General features: G+C 55.6%; 1 protein-coding gene across 1 annotated transcript in view; it reads left to right on the top strand.

Moving 5' to 3' along the window:
- The window catches only part of NOTCH1 (notch 1), a 44,070-nt gene that overhangs the window by 3,479 nt on the left and 24,588 nt on the right, over nucleotides 1-16,003 (top strand). Inside the window, exons 2-3 of the mRNA XM_026860651.1 lie at nucleotides 291-451; nucleotides 892-973. Coding sequence (XP_026716452.1) covers nucleotides 291-451; nucleotides 892-973 — 243 coding nt within the window. The remainder of the gene's footprint in view (nucleotides 1-290; nucleotides 452-891; nucleotides 974-16,003) is intronic.

Genomic DNA, 16,003 nt, shown 5'->3' with positions numbered 1-16,003 from the left:
CCCCCCCCCTCCCCTCCCCGCCTCGGTGCCGAGCAAGCAGCCTCCTCCAGAGCAGGAATGTCCTGGGAGGATTTGGGGAAGGGGAGGCAGCGGGGCTGCCCTCACCCCGCTCCTCCCGGGCTCAGAACCGTGCCAGGCACCGGCCTCTTGGAACCAAAGTTTGCAAAAAAAGTTGTGGCCGGAGTGATCCCCATCCCCCCCACTCCCATCCCCCCGTGGGATCTGCGGGGTTGGGGACAGAGCCCCAAAGGGCCAGCGGGGTGTCCCCGGGCTGCGTTGGGCCTCGACAGGCGTCCGGGGGAGAAGTTGGGTTGCGGTGGTGCAAAGCGGGAGCGGCTCAATGTGAAACCGCTCGGGCTGCACACGCGGGTCGCTGAACCGGTTACCGTGAAGAGCGAGCGGGGCAGAGAACGGGAAGAGCGAGCCGGGGTGGAAATCGGAAGCGATTCTGGTACTTTCAGCCAGTTGCTGTGGTAACTGTGCAGAATTTGGCTCTGAGGGCCAGACAATGAAACCTTTACTCATAGCAAGTTGTGACGGGCGACTCATTTCGTTACTGAGTTGATGGTAACTCCCGGGCCCTCAGGCGGGTGGTTTCTCCCCGCTGGCATTTGGCCCCCTGATGGGGGGTCCCTCTCTGTCCGTCCTCCCGCCGGAGGAGAAGGCAGAGCCTCCCCCCAAGCCCACCCTGAGTTTATTTTTAGGTGAGCCTCTCAGCGCTGGGGCCACGTGGTCCCTGCCCGACTCCGTCACCCTGCGGGTGGGGGACCCCGCGCTCCGGGGGGTCTCGAGGAGCCTGTCCCCGGCCTGGGTGACGTTAGGTGATGCAGCCCCCCCTTCCACTGCCACCCGGGACCTGCGCTGTGGCTAACGCGCTCCTTCTGTTTGCAGGTTTACGGTGCACGCAGCTTGCGGAGTCCTGCCTCAACGGGGGCAAGTGTGAAACTTTTCTCAACGGGACAGAGGTGTGCCAGTAAGTATGGAGGAGCCAGAGGATTTTCATCTTCCCCGACCAGAGTATTGACATGCATGTTGACTTTGCTTTGAAGGCTCTGGATTTAATAGGGCAAGATGCGTTTTCTTTCCTTGAGTGGCAAGAATAACCTGCTTGTGTAGGAGTCGCCGCGAGTTTGGCAGGATCGGGCTTTGTTCCTAGCTGGGTGGAAAAACATGGGCAAAGGGCCATGTTTTTCTGGTGTTAACCTATGCAGACTGCCCTGCTGATGGAGCAGGAGGTAGGGCCAGCCCGCGGCGTTTGTTGGACTGTCAGGCGGGGAGGGAGGCTGTCTGTCTGTCTGTCCTCCAGCTGCTCCTTCCTGGCCCTGAAGCACTGCCTTTCAGTCCCTTGCACCCTGGCACTTCGTGGTGTGGTGTCCAGTCCGTCTCCAATAAACAACCGAGAGAGGTTTCATGGCGTGGCTCTGCCCTGGAGCTGCTCCGTTGATGTCCGTGGGTCTGTGGGGCATTGGGCAGGGCAGGCGGGGGAGCAGGGCCACCTCCTCCTGCAGCCCAGCCAGCACCAGTGCCAAGCTGCGGTCCAGCCCGGCATTCCTGGCAGGACCTGGCACCCGGGCAGGAGCTTTCTCCAAGCTGGTTGTGGGGAAACGGATGTGTAAAGTGTTGGGACTCTTTGAAGGACCAACCGACCCACCGCAGCGATGGCCGATTCACTCCAGGCTCCCAGGGAACAATAACCAAGAGAAATGAATAAGACTCCAGCTCCCTTTTTAAAACTATTCCATAAAAGAAATGTGAATGGGCAAGGCTCTGTTTTCCGGCCAGATTTCCCCTCTGCCTGTTGAACGTGGCCTGGGCTGAGAGCAGGCGGGGAGACGTTCCCACCCACCCCAAATTTCCAAATAGGAAGTCCTCGGCGGAGGAACCTGAAGGCATTTCCAATCCCAACCTGTTGAATGGCAGTTTCCCTTGACAATGTGTGTTGCTTTTTGCAAATCCGCCTGGGTGCCGTTACTCTGCCCAGTAGCTGGGCACCTCCCGCCCCCTTCTCCAAGCTGAGCCCCCCAACCCTTTGGTGCAAATAAATCAGCAAATCAATCAGGCACATGAGCAATTTAATGGACAAAGGCTGGGTCCCTTTGTGAGCCACTAATGAATGCACGCCACTTTTTTTTGCACAGAAGCCCTTACCAACGCTTGACGCTCTAAATCTTGTTTTCTTTCATTCAAAGAGCGACAGCTGGGATTCGGTCGAAATTCGGCAGCTATTGTTAAGGGAGGCAGATTAATGCTGTGTGACTAATCATGTATGGCTTCCCAGAATGCCCAACCCTCCACCCCCTCCCCAACCTTACACCCCTCCTTTTCCTTGTGGTCATTCTTCCCTTTTTTTCTTAAGTCTCTGCAACTCCTGATTTACATTTCATGTGCAGATGGTGATGGAATCTAATTAGATCTGATGTGTGCGAGCTCTATTTGGAGGAGAAGCCTCCAAAGTAGGCTTGGGATGGAGGGGTTTTTTTTAAGAGAAAAAGTTAACTTTAAAGAACTTTGTTGTTGCTCGCTGTGAATAGCCACCCCTCTCTTGGCTGCGGATGCCGGGGTGGCTTCGTGGGTTACTTTTGCAGGAAAGCAAGGTGTGTGCTCTCAGTGTGTGAAAGTGCTTGCCCCGTGCAGGGTAGGCTCTGTGGGCGATGGGGGCAGATATTAGAGGTGCTGCCAGACTAGAGGAGGTGCAACTTTCCAAGGTATCTGATAGCAGCTCGCAAAATCCCGTTTTTTCACTTGTTTGAATATCTCTTTACGAGGAGTTTTGCTTCCAAGCTTCTTAAACAAAGCAGAGCCAAGAACACAGATACCAGACGCAGAAAAGCTTGGCACTGCCCTTTGGCGCCTGCGTGAAATGCACCATTTTGGCTGCTGGCCACATCTCCGCTCGGCCTGGCACTTAACAAAGTTTGGCCATAAAGCCCCATTGTGCTGCCCCCACAAATCCAATTAGAAAGTGGAGTGAAATAAATAGCGTACGAGGGAGACGCTACTCCAGCGGACAAGCGTCCCGGCGTTTGTAGCGGGAGAGAGCTAGTTGGGTTACGCGAAGACGACTCTGATAACACCAAACCCGAGTTTATCAGCCCTGTTACGGAAAGGGAATCGCTGGTGTGAGACGAGGAGCTTTCTCTGCCTTTATTATTTTACAGCGATAGTTTGGAAAACTCCAGGTGCCTTATCTTGCTTGTCCCTCTGCCAGGCGGTCCAGGGCGTGCAGAGCTTTAATTGAATGGAGGGGACTGAGCATGCGATCGGCTGGAGGGCTCGCGGCAGAAGTGGCCTAATTAAGCCGCCTTTGGAGCTGCTTTCCATCTTGGCAGGGGTAGCCGGGTCTTTCAGTGCTGGAAGAGCAGCAGCAGAGTTTCGTGGACCTTGCGCCGACCCCAGCGGAAGGCGCGGGGTGTTTCTGTCCCACGCGTGGCACTTGCACCAGATCCGGAGCTTTGCAAGGTCCGGTCTGCAGACGGTGGCTGCTGCGGCGGCTGACACGTGGTTTCGTGGCGCTGGGGAGCTGTGGCTTTCCAGAAAGGGCACTTGCCTTTGACTAAAGCATTTTCCCAGACAAAATGAGAAGGTTTTCCAAAAGATCGTTTTGACTTCTAGTGATAACTCCTAATTAGACTGTTGGATAACTATAGTTTTGACTGGCATCCCTGCAAATGAGTAGGGCTGATTTTAGATTGCTGTGCCATGTGACATTTGTTCCCAGGACCTCCCTTGCTCCGCTAGTTAAAAGCAGATGGTATGAGAGGGGGCTGAGCTTCAACCCCCGCTCCGCCAGCCTTTCACCACTCAGAGGAGCTGCGTCGGGGTTGTCATACTCTTGCCCAGAGAAGCAAAAGAGATGGCAAAGGAAGAGAATAAGTTAAATTAATCACAAGGCTTGTGCTGAAAAGGGGGAAAAGTCAGTTTGCTAAAGTACTTCCTCTGTTTATGAATCAGCGTGGCGTTGTAGTTCAGCCAGGGCGATGGCTCCTGAGCTGGTGCCCGTTGCCACCACCAGCTTCCACGGGCAGTGGGCCAGAAACATTGGAAGAAAGATTCCGAGGGGGACCGTAGTGGGAAGATATGATTATTTTAGCTCAAAACTTTTTCAGGAGACAACCAGGAAGGCAGAGGAGTGATCTGAGCCCTGCAGTTCTCCGTGCCCTTCAAGTTATTCAACTGCTCGGTCATTGTTATCTCATTGTAAAGGGCGGAAGTTTCCTTCTGGTTTGGTTTTTCTCATGTGCTTTAACCCAACGTTATTTCCATGAAATAATAACAAAGAAAAAAAAAAATGCAGTCTCCGTGCTGGAGAGGAAGAGGGTGGAGTGTTGAACAATCAACCAGAGGAAGCTCTTAAAGAAGTAGACGAGCGGTGATTCAGCCATGTTGAGAACTCTTGATGGCTCTGTCGAGTCTGATCTCATTCTCGGAAAGGACAAGGTGGAAATGGGTAAGAGGGTAGATTAAAAATACAAAAGCGTCACCTGTTACAGATTCCAGTGGAAGAGAAACTTAGCTCGGAAGCCCAGCTGGTGAGGTCACCGGGACAGTAGCGGGGTCTTTTAGCTCTTTTCTAGAAGAATCTCTGTTTACATCTCTCCTCTCTGCAAGGCGTCTTGATGGTTATCAGTTGTCTCAGGTGGTCCCACCGACTCCTGCTAACTTGCCTTGGGATTTTATTGGTTGGGCTGAGTTTTTTCACTTGATTTTTCTCATGGCTTGGATATACTCGTGATGGCCAGAGGGTTGTGCTGCCTTTGAGCAGGGGCCAGCGTGGCTCACGTTCAAGAGATGTCTCAGTAGGTCCCTCAGCAGTACCTGCAGCACAGAATGAGCAGGAGAGCTAGGGTGATGCCTGCTGAGATGAATTGGCTCAGGGTCTCCCCAGGATGCAGGAGAGGTGAGGTATTTGCAGAAGCCGTCATCACCTGAGATCAGAGGGGCTGTTCCCTGCCGGGTACTTGTAGCTGTTAAATGTGTGATGAAGTGCCCAGGGCTCTGCTCCCTGTACAGCTTCTACAAAAGCTCACTGTGCCATACAGGCTATGTTTTATTCCACCAAAATCTCTTCCATCTCAACCACCTGACTTGCTGTCTTCCTGCCTGCTAGAAGCCACGATACGTCCATTTGTTCCAGCTGATACTACACGCCCTGGTTTCACCTCCAAAGCTGTTCCAGTTTATTGTATGTAGCATGAGGGAGACACGTATAAGCCATTGCAAGACCAAGCTATTCACCAATTAAGGGCTTGGATAACATAATCAGGAGGCAGTTAGCAAGTTTTAAAATAACATTGTTTGGAAATTAACCTGCTTTTTCCAGGCCTGGAGGGGTGGTGACCCTCATTTTGCTCATGTTGGTAGGTGTCCCAAACGGTAACGGCGTGTGTACATGAGCGGAATGTGAAATTTATAGAGCATCAGTGTGTTTAACGAGGGAGTAGCCTCGGGGTGCAGTTATAGAGAGCTGGTAAGCTCTGGATGGAGACTTCTCTGTGGTTAACGCGTTATCAAACTCCAGGTGAAGGTTTTAGACCATGTATTGGGGCTGTGGAGTGGAAGACCCTCTGGGATACAACTTAAACCCCACCCTGGAAAAGCAAACCTGCAGTGGGGTTGTGGTTGTGTCCCGCCAGCTCCTGCTGCCACCCGGGATGGGGCAGCACCACGGGGCACTTGGGCTGCTCGCTCACCGCTCCCCAGGCTGGTCTTGGGCCAACCTCCTCCTGCAGCTCTTCCTTTTGGGGACCAGGGTTAGAAAGACCATCAGGCCAGAGAGGGGAGGGTTTGGGGTGATTCCAGGCGCCTTCTGAATGGTCTTGTCATCTCACTGCATGCCTTTGGCATGCAGCGCCGAGCCCCAGAGCCTGGAAGTGGCTGTGCCGAAATCCTGCAGGTCCCTGAAGTTGCCCTGGTGCCCTCACGAGCCTGGATTTGCTTGCGGGAAGAGGCAGCCCAGCTTCTCCAGTCCATCCATCCACAGAAGGGCTCCATCCTGCAGTGCCGAGCTCCTTGGGGTTGGCCTCAACACGTATTGGCAGCAGCAGGTCGGTGTTGCCACCATCCAAGGGCTGCTGGCCATGGGCGTTGTGTTGGGCGCTCACCAGCCCAGCGCTGGGCTTGTGCTTTGGTCTGGGGTAAAACTGCAGCTACTCACGTCGGCCGAAGATCTGGAATGAGGAGTAGAAATGCTACTCTGGTGTTGAGGGGGGCATCTTGCTTCTTGGGTATCTGTACGTGGAGGCATCCAGGAGCAGAGAGGTGGGAGGGTCAGGGCCCTGCTTTGGCACCGTCGGCATCAGCAGGGCCTGATCCTGATCAGGGTTGCAGAGCAGGGGCTCTGAAGGGCCGAGGAAGCCCCAGTTGGACTTAACATCACAAATCTCTTTGCCCGTCTATTGGTGTGATGTTGGGATCTCTTTGCTAGGTCTTCGTGACACCAGGCCATGGCAGCTCCCATCTGCCTGTGCCCCAGCAGTTAGAGATGCCCCCCTGGGGACACCCCAGTCTTTACTCTGACATCTGAGTCTCACTGGTAGAGCATCTTGGCGCTGCTTCCAGCTGCCCACCTGGCCAAGGTGTGACGGTGCCCGCTCAGACTCGCACACCCTTGTCTGGGCTCTGCCTTCCGCGGTGTGTGGCAGCGACAAGACCCGTTGCAGTGCCTCCATCTACAGCTCTGGCATGTGTCGAGTGGGTCGGGTCCCCTCCTCTCACCTCCCCGTGTTGGCAAGTACCCCACAGGCCAGGGTCTTTGGGGTGGTGTTGGGGTTTCCACATATATCAGGTGAAGTCTGCTTAGTGCCTCAGTTTCCCTCCATTGGCTGGTGCTTATCTGAACATCAGAACTTGTCTCGGTGCAAGATGGGGCAGCACGACCTGCCAGGTGCATCCTGGCTGGTGGAGGTGAATTAGGTGATGGAGGTTCCCCTTGGTAAATGCAGTGCTTGGTGCGAGAGGTGCAGGATCAGGACCACGACTAAAACCTGTGTGAGGGGTTGAGGATGAGGCGGGGAGACATTTGGCTGGGCCATATAGGGAGCTCTGCCCCAGAATTGAATATTTTCAGTTGGAAGGAACCTCCAATGATCACCTAGTCCATCTGATGGGGCAGCATCCTGCCCGCTGCCCCACGCACAGCGGGGTTGGTGCTGTGCTCATGGCCCGTGATGTCCCACATCTGGGTCTGCCAAGAGCTGTCGGGAGCATGATGCCGGTGAGATGCGAGCGGTGCTTCCCTCGCACAGCAGTAATTAATGTCTGCTTTAAGCTTTCACCCGTCACGTCCTCCCCTTCCCCCACAGCGAGCTGGAGTTAATATTGGAAAAGTCAGTTAAACAGTTAATGTTTAGGCCCTGGTTATTAGGCTTTTGCACATTTCCAGCAAAGGGAGCGGAGTTGCATTTTAATGGGAAACTTTCACGCTCAGTCAAGTTGCAAAAATTTATTTGCGCAGAAGTCATTTTCTTTTAACAAGTTTTCACCCTAATTCCCTTCCCCGAAATCTGAATTTAATGGTATTTATATGGGAAATGGATTTATTAAGTTTTAATGATGCTATAACGTTGCCCTTATTTAATAGAAGGGGCACGCGGCCGTGTGGTGGTGGGACGAGCACCGATGGGCTGGGGAGCCTGTGGCTTTGGGCTTGGTCTAAAGGCAGTGTAGCTGAGAGCAGTGTCCGGCTTTGCTGGGACCTCCAGGGCTGTGGAGGATCAGGCCCAAGGCTGTTGCAAGGGATTCCTCCTCATCCTCCTCTTTGGTGCCATGTGACGCTGCCTGCGTCCACCACGAGGAGCAACCAGAGGAGGGTCTTCGCTTTCTCAATTTCTTTGCCCCGTGCAGGGCGATGGGGACCCGAGGACCTTACACACCCCGCCAGCACCACTGCCCGAGAGGCTGAGTGTTCCTGAGCGGGCGGTGGTTTATTTTAAGACACAAATTATCTGCTGTCGATTGAACAGCCATGGAGGAGAGCACGTCCCCGGCACCCCTGCCCCACCGGTGCATCCTTACGCAGAGGGATGAGAAAAACACCCTCCCAAAGGCACTCAGGGCCGGTTAACCCGTGGAATGTCTCCTCTCGGGGCAGCTGGAGGAGCGTGGCTGCGGGCAGCGGGATGTGCAGCGTCGACAGCTCCCGCCCTCACACCCGCTGCCCATCGGCGGCCGCAGCCCCGCGCGCCGGCTTTGGGGCGGGCTGGGAGAGTGACCCCATGGGGGAGCAGCCCGGGAGCAGGCGGGGGGGTGTCTCTCTCCGGCCCCCAGCCCCTATTAAAATGTTAGACACAGACCTCCAAGTCAAAAGGCAGGGCGACAGACGGCCCTTTCACAGGGCCTGCTGCTCCCCACAAAAGGGGGGTTTCCAGGGGAGGGGGGCAGGAATGCGGGCTGCGGCCGGAGGGCAGAGCCGCCACCATTGTCCCTGCTCCCTCGGCGAGGGCGTCATGTTGACACAGGGATTTCTGCCGGCAAAAGGTGTCGGAGGCAGAGTCTTCCCTCTCTCCCTCCCTCGCCGTTTCCTTGGTTAAACTTGGCAGCAACAGGAATCCCAGGATACAGATCTCGGGAGCAGATACCCGCCTGCTCGGAGGTGCTTTACATCCCTCAGACAATGCTTTCCAAGGGGCCGAGGTTTGAGCTGCCGATAACTGTTTTTGGGAGCTTTGCTTTGCTTTGGGAAGAGAAACCAGCAGCTTCACAGCTGTGAGGTTGGGGGGGGACTGGATCCATCGCTGTCTGGCTGTTGCCATCTTTGCCCACTCCCTGTCTCACCGAAACACCCCCGGCACAAATTGCTCTGGCTTTGGGTAGGGTTTGTGCCACAGGGGCACCCGTGTGCTCTGCAAAACCCCCCCTCTCCTCCTGTTTATAAATATCGGAGCTAAATATAGCTTGTATAAACTCTTGTTGGCTGTTCAGATCCTAATCTTGGGTTTTATGTTCAGGATTAGAAGAGTAGGATGGTGGGGTCACGTGTGTCCCGGGTGGGAGTTTTCCATATTTGGCTCTCAGGCAGCGTGGTGTTTAGCCGAAACTTGGTTTGAGGGGGAAAAGAGGAAAAAAAAAAAAAAAAAAAAAAAAAAAAGTTCTTCATCGCTTAGTGAGATGGTGACACCAGCACTGCGTACGTGCCAGAGCTCCCGGGAGCAAGACAGCGTGGATTCACCCTGCGCGGGCAGCAAGTGTGGGCAGCAGTGTCCAGAGTGGGTGAAAATGGGCATTTACCCCAAAAGGGATGGAGAAACGGGAGCGTAGCCTCAGGCACCAGCAGTGCTGGGCTGGCAGGTGGCCCAAGGAGGTGGAAATTCCTCATCTCCCCCAGATTCCAACTTTGCCTTCTTCTGGCTTAAAGAGTAAAACATTTTTGAAGGGAAAATGTTTACAAAATGAAAAGTCAAAACGGGGAGCAGTTGCAGCGGGTGCTCTGGGATGCCACAGCTGCTGGGCAGCACCGTGGGGGAGAAGAGCCGGGTAACTTAACGGTGTCTAACAGGCACTTGCTTGAGGAGCTGGCCCAGGATGCTCTCTCCTGCCCTGCGGGAGGGTGGTGAGACCATTTGCCAGCCTTGGCCCAGGTTGTGTTCCCTGGATCCCAGGATCCTCCATCCTTCATGGTCACCCTCTGGTCCAAGAGAAGGAGCAGGGACTGGGATGAGCGGGGAGAGCAGAGCTCGGCGCAGGGCAGCCCGCTCCCACAGACAATGGGGCTGCGCGGATTTACGCCGGCAGAGGATATAAAAAACATCAACTGGGGACAAAAAAATATTTCATAGCAGCCATTGTTGAGGGTGGGAATGAGGCGAGTTTTGTCTTGGTCTCTTCCTTCGACATCTTTCATGTTTATTATGAATGAAGCTCCATTGAAAGGCAGCTCCTTCCCAGGTAGCCGGTTACCACCCGGTGAATAGCCTGGCCACTTTGCTTAGTAATGGAATTATATTGTTTTTCATTACAATGGGAACTTTGATTCCCAAACTGTCCTGACTAATGTCTGCTTAAGAAACAAAGCCTTTTTTTTTTTTTTTTTTTCCCTTTCCACGCTGGTAGGAGGAACAGGGCTCTAGCACGTTTTTCCCCACTCCTGCCCATGAGTGTATCCAGCTTTGGGAATTCCTTTAGTTTCTCTCCAGATGAAAGTCTGGGTCTTAAAATCTCAATTAGATGGCTTGGGCTAGGTCAAAAATGAAATGGAACACAAAAAAAAAAAACACATCAAAGACTTTGGATTGCAGTTTGCTTTTTTTAATTAAACAAGACTGGAGATCTGCTCTTTCTTTATTAACCTGATGTCACTCGAAGTAACCTGCTGCTTTGCCAACCACCCTCCCTGTGTGAAACGCTGTTTTTTTCCCAGGCTGGTGTCCCAGAGTGTTTAATAAAGCTGAGCCTGGATGGGACTTCTTAAAAAAACCACCGGTTTGGTCTAGTGCTGGTTTTTGGTGCTGGGAACGGCGTCGCAGCTGCCAGAGATGTTTGTGGGGCCGTGCCGGCGCCGGGGGAGTGCGGCAGAGCTGGCAGGAGGTTCGGGGTGCATCGGGGTGCCCCACATGGGTGAGGGGGAGCTGGGCAGTTCTGCGTTGGCTCTCCGGGGAGCTGTGGCAAAACTTTTGGTTTCTTAACAGACGTGTGTGCCAGAAAGCCACAGAGCGAAGCTGCAGGTGAGGTGCGGTGAGCCCGTCTGTGCTCCCTGCTGCTGGGACGGGGCTGGAGTGGCTCCCGCCAGCCCCTGGCTGCCAGGGCAGGAGGGAGCATTCCCAGCCCCACGTGCTCCAGCGAGGTCTGGACAGCATCCCAAAGTGTTCCTTGTCTCCCTGCACCCATCTTCCTTCTGCTGGCTCCAGGGGTGCCGTGCCACCCCGAGCAGGGTGGCGATGTCAGGCCAGGAGCTGAGCGGGAGGCGAGACTGGGGCGCAGGCTGTGGAGCTCTGTTTTCCCAGTGGGACCATTTTCCAGACCTTTTTGCCTTCCCCTGACTCCAAAGCGTGCTCCTTTGCTCAGCGGGGTGTTTCCAAGGCGGGCTGGCACCGCTGGGAATGTACGCACCTGCGCTCCTCGGTGATGCTCCATGCAGGAACACAGGAGAGGCTCGTGGGGAGGCAGTGGAATGAGGAGGAACGGAATAGGGTGGAGTGGGAAGATGGAGTAATGGAGACATATCCCTGAACACCAGCCCTTTCTCTGGTCGGATTGGAGGTGGTGGAGATCAGGATCCCCCCAGGGCTGGCGCTGAGCAGACGTGTCTCAGGGGGAAGGGTGTAACTTCAGGAGAAAGCTGGGGTGTTGCTTCCAGGCTGTGCCAGGCGGGAAGCCACTGGCACAACTGGAAAAGTGACTCTTGTGCGTGGATGCCTGATGGAAAGCAGCAAGCTTAACGCCCAGGGTCTGCAGGTGCTGGGGGTGTGCAGGGGAAGGGGTGAAAGCCGGCGGTTGTGGTTCCCGTTCGTAAGCCCAAGGATGACGGTTACCCCGGGAGGTGTGGGGACGAGGGGGTAGGGTCGTGTCACCGCTCCGCGGCTGGGAGCAGCGTGCAGTGGCTGTGGCCCTGTGTGCAGCGAAGGGAGACTCTCCCACTGGTTATTTCTCCTTCTCTCAGCAGTTGCCAGCAAACACGTGAAGTCTGAGTGTCCTGCTCATGTTTGGCCACTTGCTTTGCTCCTCAGGGTCCGGACTGCTCTAGCTCAGGTGTCCGCTCGGTCACGCAGCGTGTTTGCTGGTGCAGAGGGTTCTGTGGGGGTGATGCTCCCTCGGTGGGGACCCTCTGCACCACGCAAGGTCACGGTCGTGGTTTCTGAACCACCTCTGTGCTAGGGTGGCTCTGCCGGGGTCTCTGGGGCGCAGGGAGGGCGGTTTGTCGGGGGTGACTGTTCCGGGCTGCAGGTACCGCAGAGCAGAGACCCACATCCCCCACAGCCCAGCCTGCGCCTGGGGATGGGTGTCGGGGTGGGGGCTGCTCCCCCTCCCCAGCGGGGCAGACCCTGCACCCAGCGCCCGGGTTCGCTGCTACCCCAGAGGCCGCGGGTTCTCTCCTGGCCCCATTAGTCTCAAGTACCCCCAAAATGGGGCTTGAGTAAAGGCCTGAGCCTCCCCTCCTCAACTTTCCCACGGTGCTCATACCTTGGGGAAAACAACCACGGGCCGTTTATGCTTCCAGCAGATGAGGGTGAGGAAGAGGTTATGTGATAACAGCGCAGATAAGAGGCAGCTGGACGTGGGACCAGCGACCAGGATGGGGCTCCCCACCAGCCCCCCATCTCCTCCCACAGCGTGGGGCTGCCCTCAGACCTGCCCTTGCCATGGGATGGGGGACAGCCCCTGCGTCTCCGGTGGCCGTGCTCCAGCTTACACCTGGTTTTCATTTTGCTTGTTGGTTTGTTTTGTGTGTTTTAAGCCTGAGGTGGGTTTTACCTCCAGCCCTGCAACGATCTCAGCCCTTGGGAGGATGCCCTGGGGCTGGGCAGGAGAGTGGTGGGTGGTGTAAGCGTGGCCGTTCTCAGCTGTGGGGTGATGCAAGCTGAGCCCCCCGCATCCAGGGCATCCCTCATGCCCCTCTGAAACACCCCCCAGCCCCAGGGCTGCGTTTGTGCAGGGCTGACACATCCCAAATTTGGACAAAGCCCCCGTGCCGCCATGCGGGAGCCGTGCCGGGGCAGGGTGGGCTGCGGGAGCGCCTGGGTGTCATCTGTGTCGGCCGTGGCAGATGGCAGCTTAGCACAGAAAGGAAAACATTAGTCTTGGGTCAGAGGTCGCAGAAACATCTGCCTCGGGATGCTTTCAGTGTCCGCATTGCTGCGGAGGGACAAAACCTGTTGCTGGTGGGTTGGAGGAAAAGCCTCGCGCGCTGCAAGCAGGGAGGGAGCAAACAAAGGGCTGGCAGGAGGCACAGAGCACCCAACGTGGGGACGGTGGGCTAGTGGGGGCCGGGTTGGGCACCCCAACTCTGCCAGTGCTGTTCCTGGGGTGAGGGGGTGCTGGAAGCTGCGGTGCCCGGGCAAGGCAAAGCTGGGGCAGTGGCCTGGCAGCAGAGTTTGTGGGCTCTCTGATATTTCTGTGGCTCCTTCGTGCTTCTGACCCTATGGTCTGGCGAGTTTTTCGAGAGCTTTGCTGAAATAACTGCGGCATTGGGCCGTTGTTTGTACGATGTTAAGGATGTGCAGCAGACACAACAAATGCACGTGCCCCCGCTGAGCAGATCCAGATTTGGCCTGGGCTCAGCGCTGGGAGCGGGGTGGGAATTTGGGGCCGCTGTTCCCGTTCCCAGGCCATCTCCTGGGACTCGCTGTCTGACCTTGGACAAGGCCTTCTCCATCACCCTTCACATCACCCGTGAATCGTGCCAGAGATTTATGGGTTGGGAGCGCGGTGCATTATTAATTGCGCCTCCCCCCTCGCAGCAGTTCGTGCTCTGGGTGCGGGTGCTCGCTCGGGGCTGGTGTGGAGGGGGAAGATCCCTTGCAGTTCGGTATCGTGGGAATCCAGCCCCCAGCCTCTGCCTGACCCCCGGAAACAAAAAGCCACCAGGATGGACACAGCCCCAGATGCTCAGGGGGTGTAAATTCGTGTGTTTGCACCCGCAAGGAGCCCACACAGCATCCCCATCCGCAGGGATGGGGACCAGCTGCTGTATCACTGTCCCCTGTCCTGCGTGGTGCTTCAGTCACAGCCCCCGTCCCTTGGTTAGGTCAGGTAGAAAATATTCTAGAAGTGTTGTGAGACTGTCCACCCTGACTTGCTCCTTGTGTGGGCACAGTGCTGAGAGAGGGAACATCACGGACTTTAAAATGGCGGGGTGGGTCACAGCTGGAGCGTTTGATGCCTCTTCAACAGGTTAATGAATCAACGGAAACGTTTCTCAGCTGCGTGCTCAGGGGATGGAGAGACACCAATATTTTTAGCCGTTCCTGCCTAGGTCGGGAATGGGCGTGCGTCATGCGTGGGGCTGGGAGCGTGGCCGTGTTGGCTTCCCCGGGGATTTCACGGAGGCTCCTCAGGGCCCCAGGGAGCTCGGCCGCCTTTCACCGCCTCGAAGCTGGTTTCTAATGGCCTTTCTGAGCTGTTTTGATCCTGGAGCACCCGCCCTGTCCTCTGCCAACACATATATCTATAATTAAGGCATAGCTTTAATGTCTCTTATGCTAATCTCCATAAGCTGCTTGGGTTTGGTTTGGGTAACCCTCGCTTGGGAAATGCCAAAGGAAAAACCACAGGGTGATCTTCACCTGGCTGAGCCCGCGGGGACGTCGCATCCTCCACGTCTGCTCACCTGGAGCCCTGACGCCACTACCCGCCGGTATGTTTTTTACAGAAAATAAAGCTTAGCTCCCTGGGCTGAACAATAGGAGAGGTTTTTAACCCCTGGAGAAGTAGGTGGACGCATGATGAGGTTGCCACACAGCTGGAAGCTGAACCTGACTCTGCTGAATCCAGCCTTTCCAGACCTGAGAGAGCTGAAAAATAACTATGTCTTGGGCTGGCCTTAATCTTCACCTGGTTTTTGATCTCTTGCTTTGCATGCGAGGCTTGTCTCCAGGCTTCCCTCTGCAGCTGGGACTCTCCAAAGCTATTGCGGTCGTTGGGCTTTTAAATGCAGCTCCACAGTCTTGGGCTGTGAGTGATCTCCGGGACTCGTGTGGGGGAGGAAACACCAAAATTCATCCCGTGGCTTCGGTCCACAGCCGTGCTCTTCCCTGCCTCGTCTCAGAGTTGCTGTTGCAAATATGGGCAGGAATAGCATCGTTTCTGTGCAGAAACAGCTACCGATGATGCAGGAGTGGTGTCGAAGCTGCCGGGTGCGACACTGCTCATGGGCACGTCCCTGGCACTGCCCTGTGCAAGCAGAGAAGCATCTGGTGTCCTTGTTTCGTCTGCTGCGATAGTGATATCCTCGCTGTCAGAGACCTTTCGCTCTGAAACCTTGAAAAGAAACGGGAGATGACTTAGAACCCGTGGAAGGAGTTTGCCAAGGCTCCCCGAGCTGGTGTGGTGTGTGCAGCGGGTACGCGAGGGCTGTCCCCGTCCCTGCCGCAGCTGTGCTGGTGGTTATAGTGGTGCCTGCAGGATTTTAAGGGTGTTGAATTGCTTTTTTTTTTTTTTTTTTTTTGAAGAGTTGTTTCACCAGCACTTCTCAGTGCCTGGAAGTACCCTCCTTGCAAGGAGAGATGCGATGCATGAGTGTACCGCAGGTCCCGCCTGCCCGCGTGTGCCCATCGCTCAGCACAGACCCTTCTGCTTTGCCCAGCCCTTTCCCCGGTGCCTGTCACACCCTCACTTCTTGAGCTGATTGCCTCCATAAACCAGCTCTTAAGCAAACAAATAGAAAGCCATTTAAAAAAAAAAACCCAAACCCTGCAAACTCCATGAAACTTGAGGGGTTTCCTGAAGCAAAATCCTGGAAAGCACCCAGGCAGCCCAGCCAGGCGTGGGGCAGCCCCCAGCCTGGGCACTGCCCGTGGTCCCAACACCGCTGTGCCTTCAGGCAGGGGCTCCCCAGCCCCCCAGGCAAGTTCCTCCAGTCACTAATTAACCTCCTGGCTAATAACCGGGGCCTTGGGTCCGGCTTCCCATCCATGAGCTCAAACCACCACTTGCCTGCGCTGAAATTGGAAACGGTCCGAAAACTAATTGGGTGGGAGGGCTTTCGGCTCCTGGTTCCAGCCTCATCTCAGCCCCATGGTGCAGGAGCCCCAGTCCCAGTCCCGGTTGCCCACAGCGGCCCCGCTGCGAGCCAAAACCTGCGCCATGGCGCTTCCCACGCGCTTGGCGCTTCCCGCGCTGCCCCCGAGGCTCTTTGTCCAGCATGATTTTTTTTTTTTCCCCTTATTCCTTCTTTTTTTTTTTTTTTTCTTCCCCCTCCATCTTTTTTTCTCCCATTGGAGAATCTCGTGACGCTTCCCTGTCCGCCAGCCGCCGCGAGAGCCCGGAGGATTGTTTTAAGAAAAAAAGCGTGTGTGGTGCGGGGAGGCGGGGGAGAGCGGTGCTTTTAACAGATGACTGCACACTTGAGCGG

Source organism: Athene cunicularia (assembly GCF_003259725.1).
Source record: "Athene cunicularia isolate RWA chromosome 17 unlocalized genomic scaffold, athCun1 chr17_part1, whole genome shotgun sequence".
NCBI classification, from domain to species: Eukaryota; Metazoa; Chordata; class Aves; order Strigiformes; family Strigidae; genus Athene; species Athene cunicularia.
Note: the sequence above shows the minus strand (reverse complement) of the source record. Positions and strands in the feature narration are given on the sequence as shown.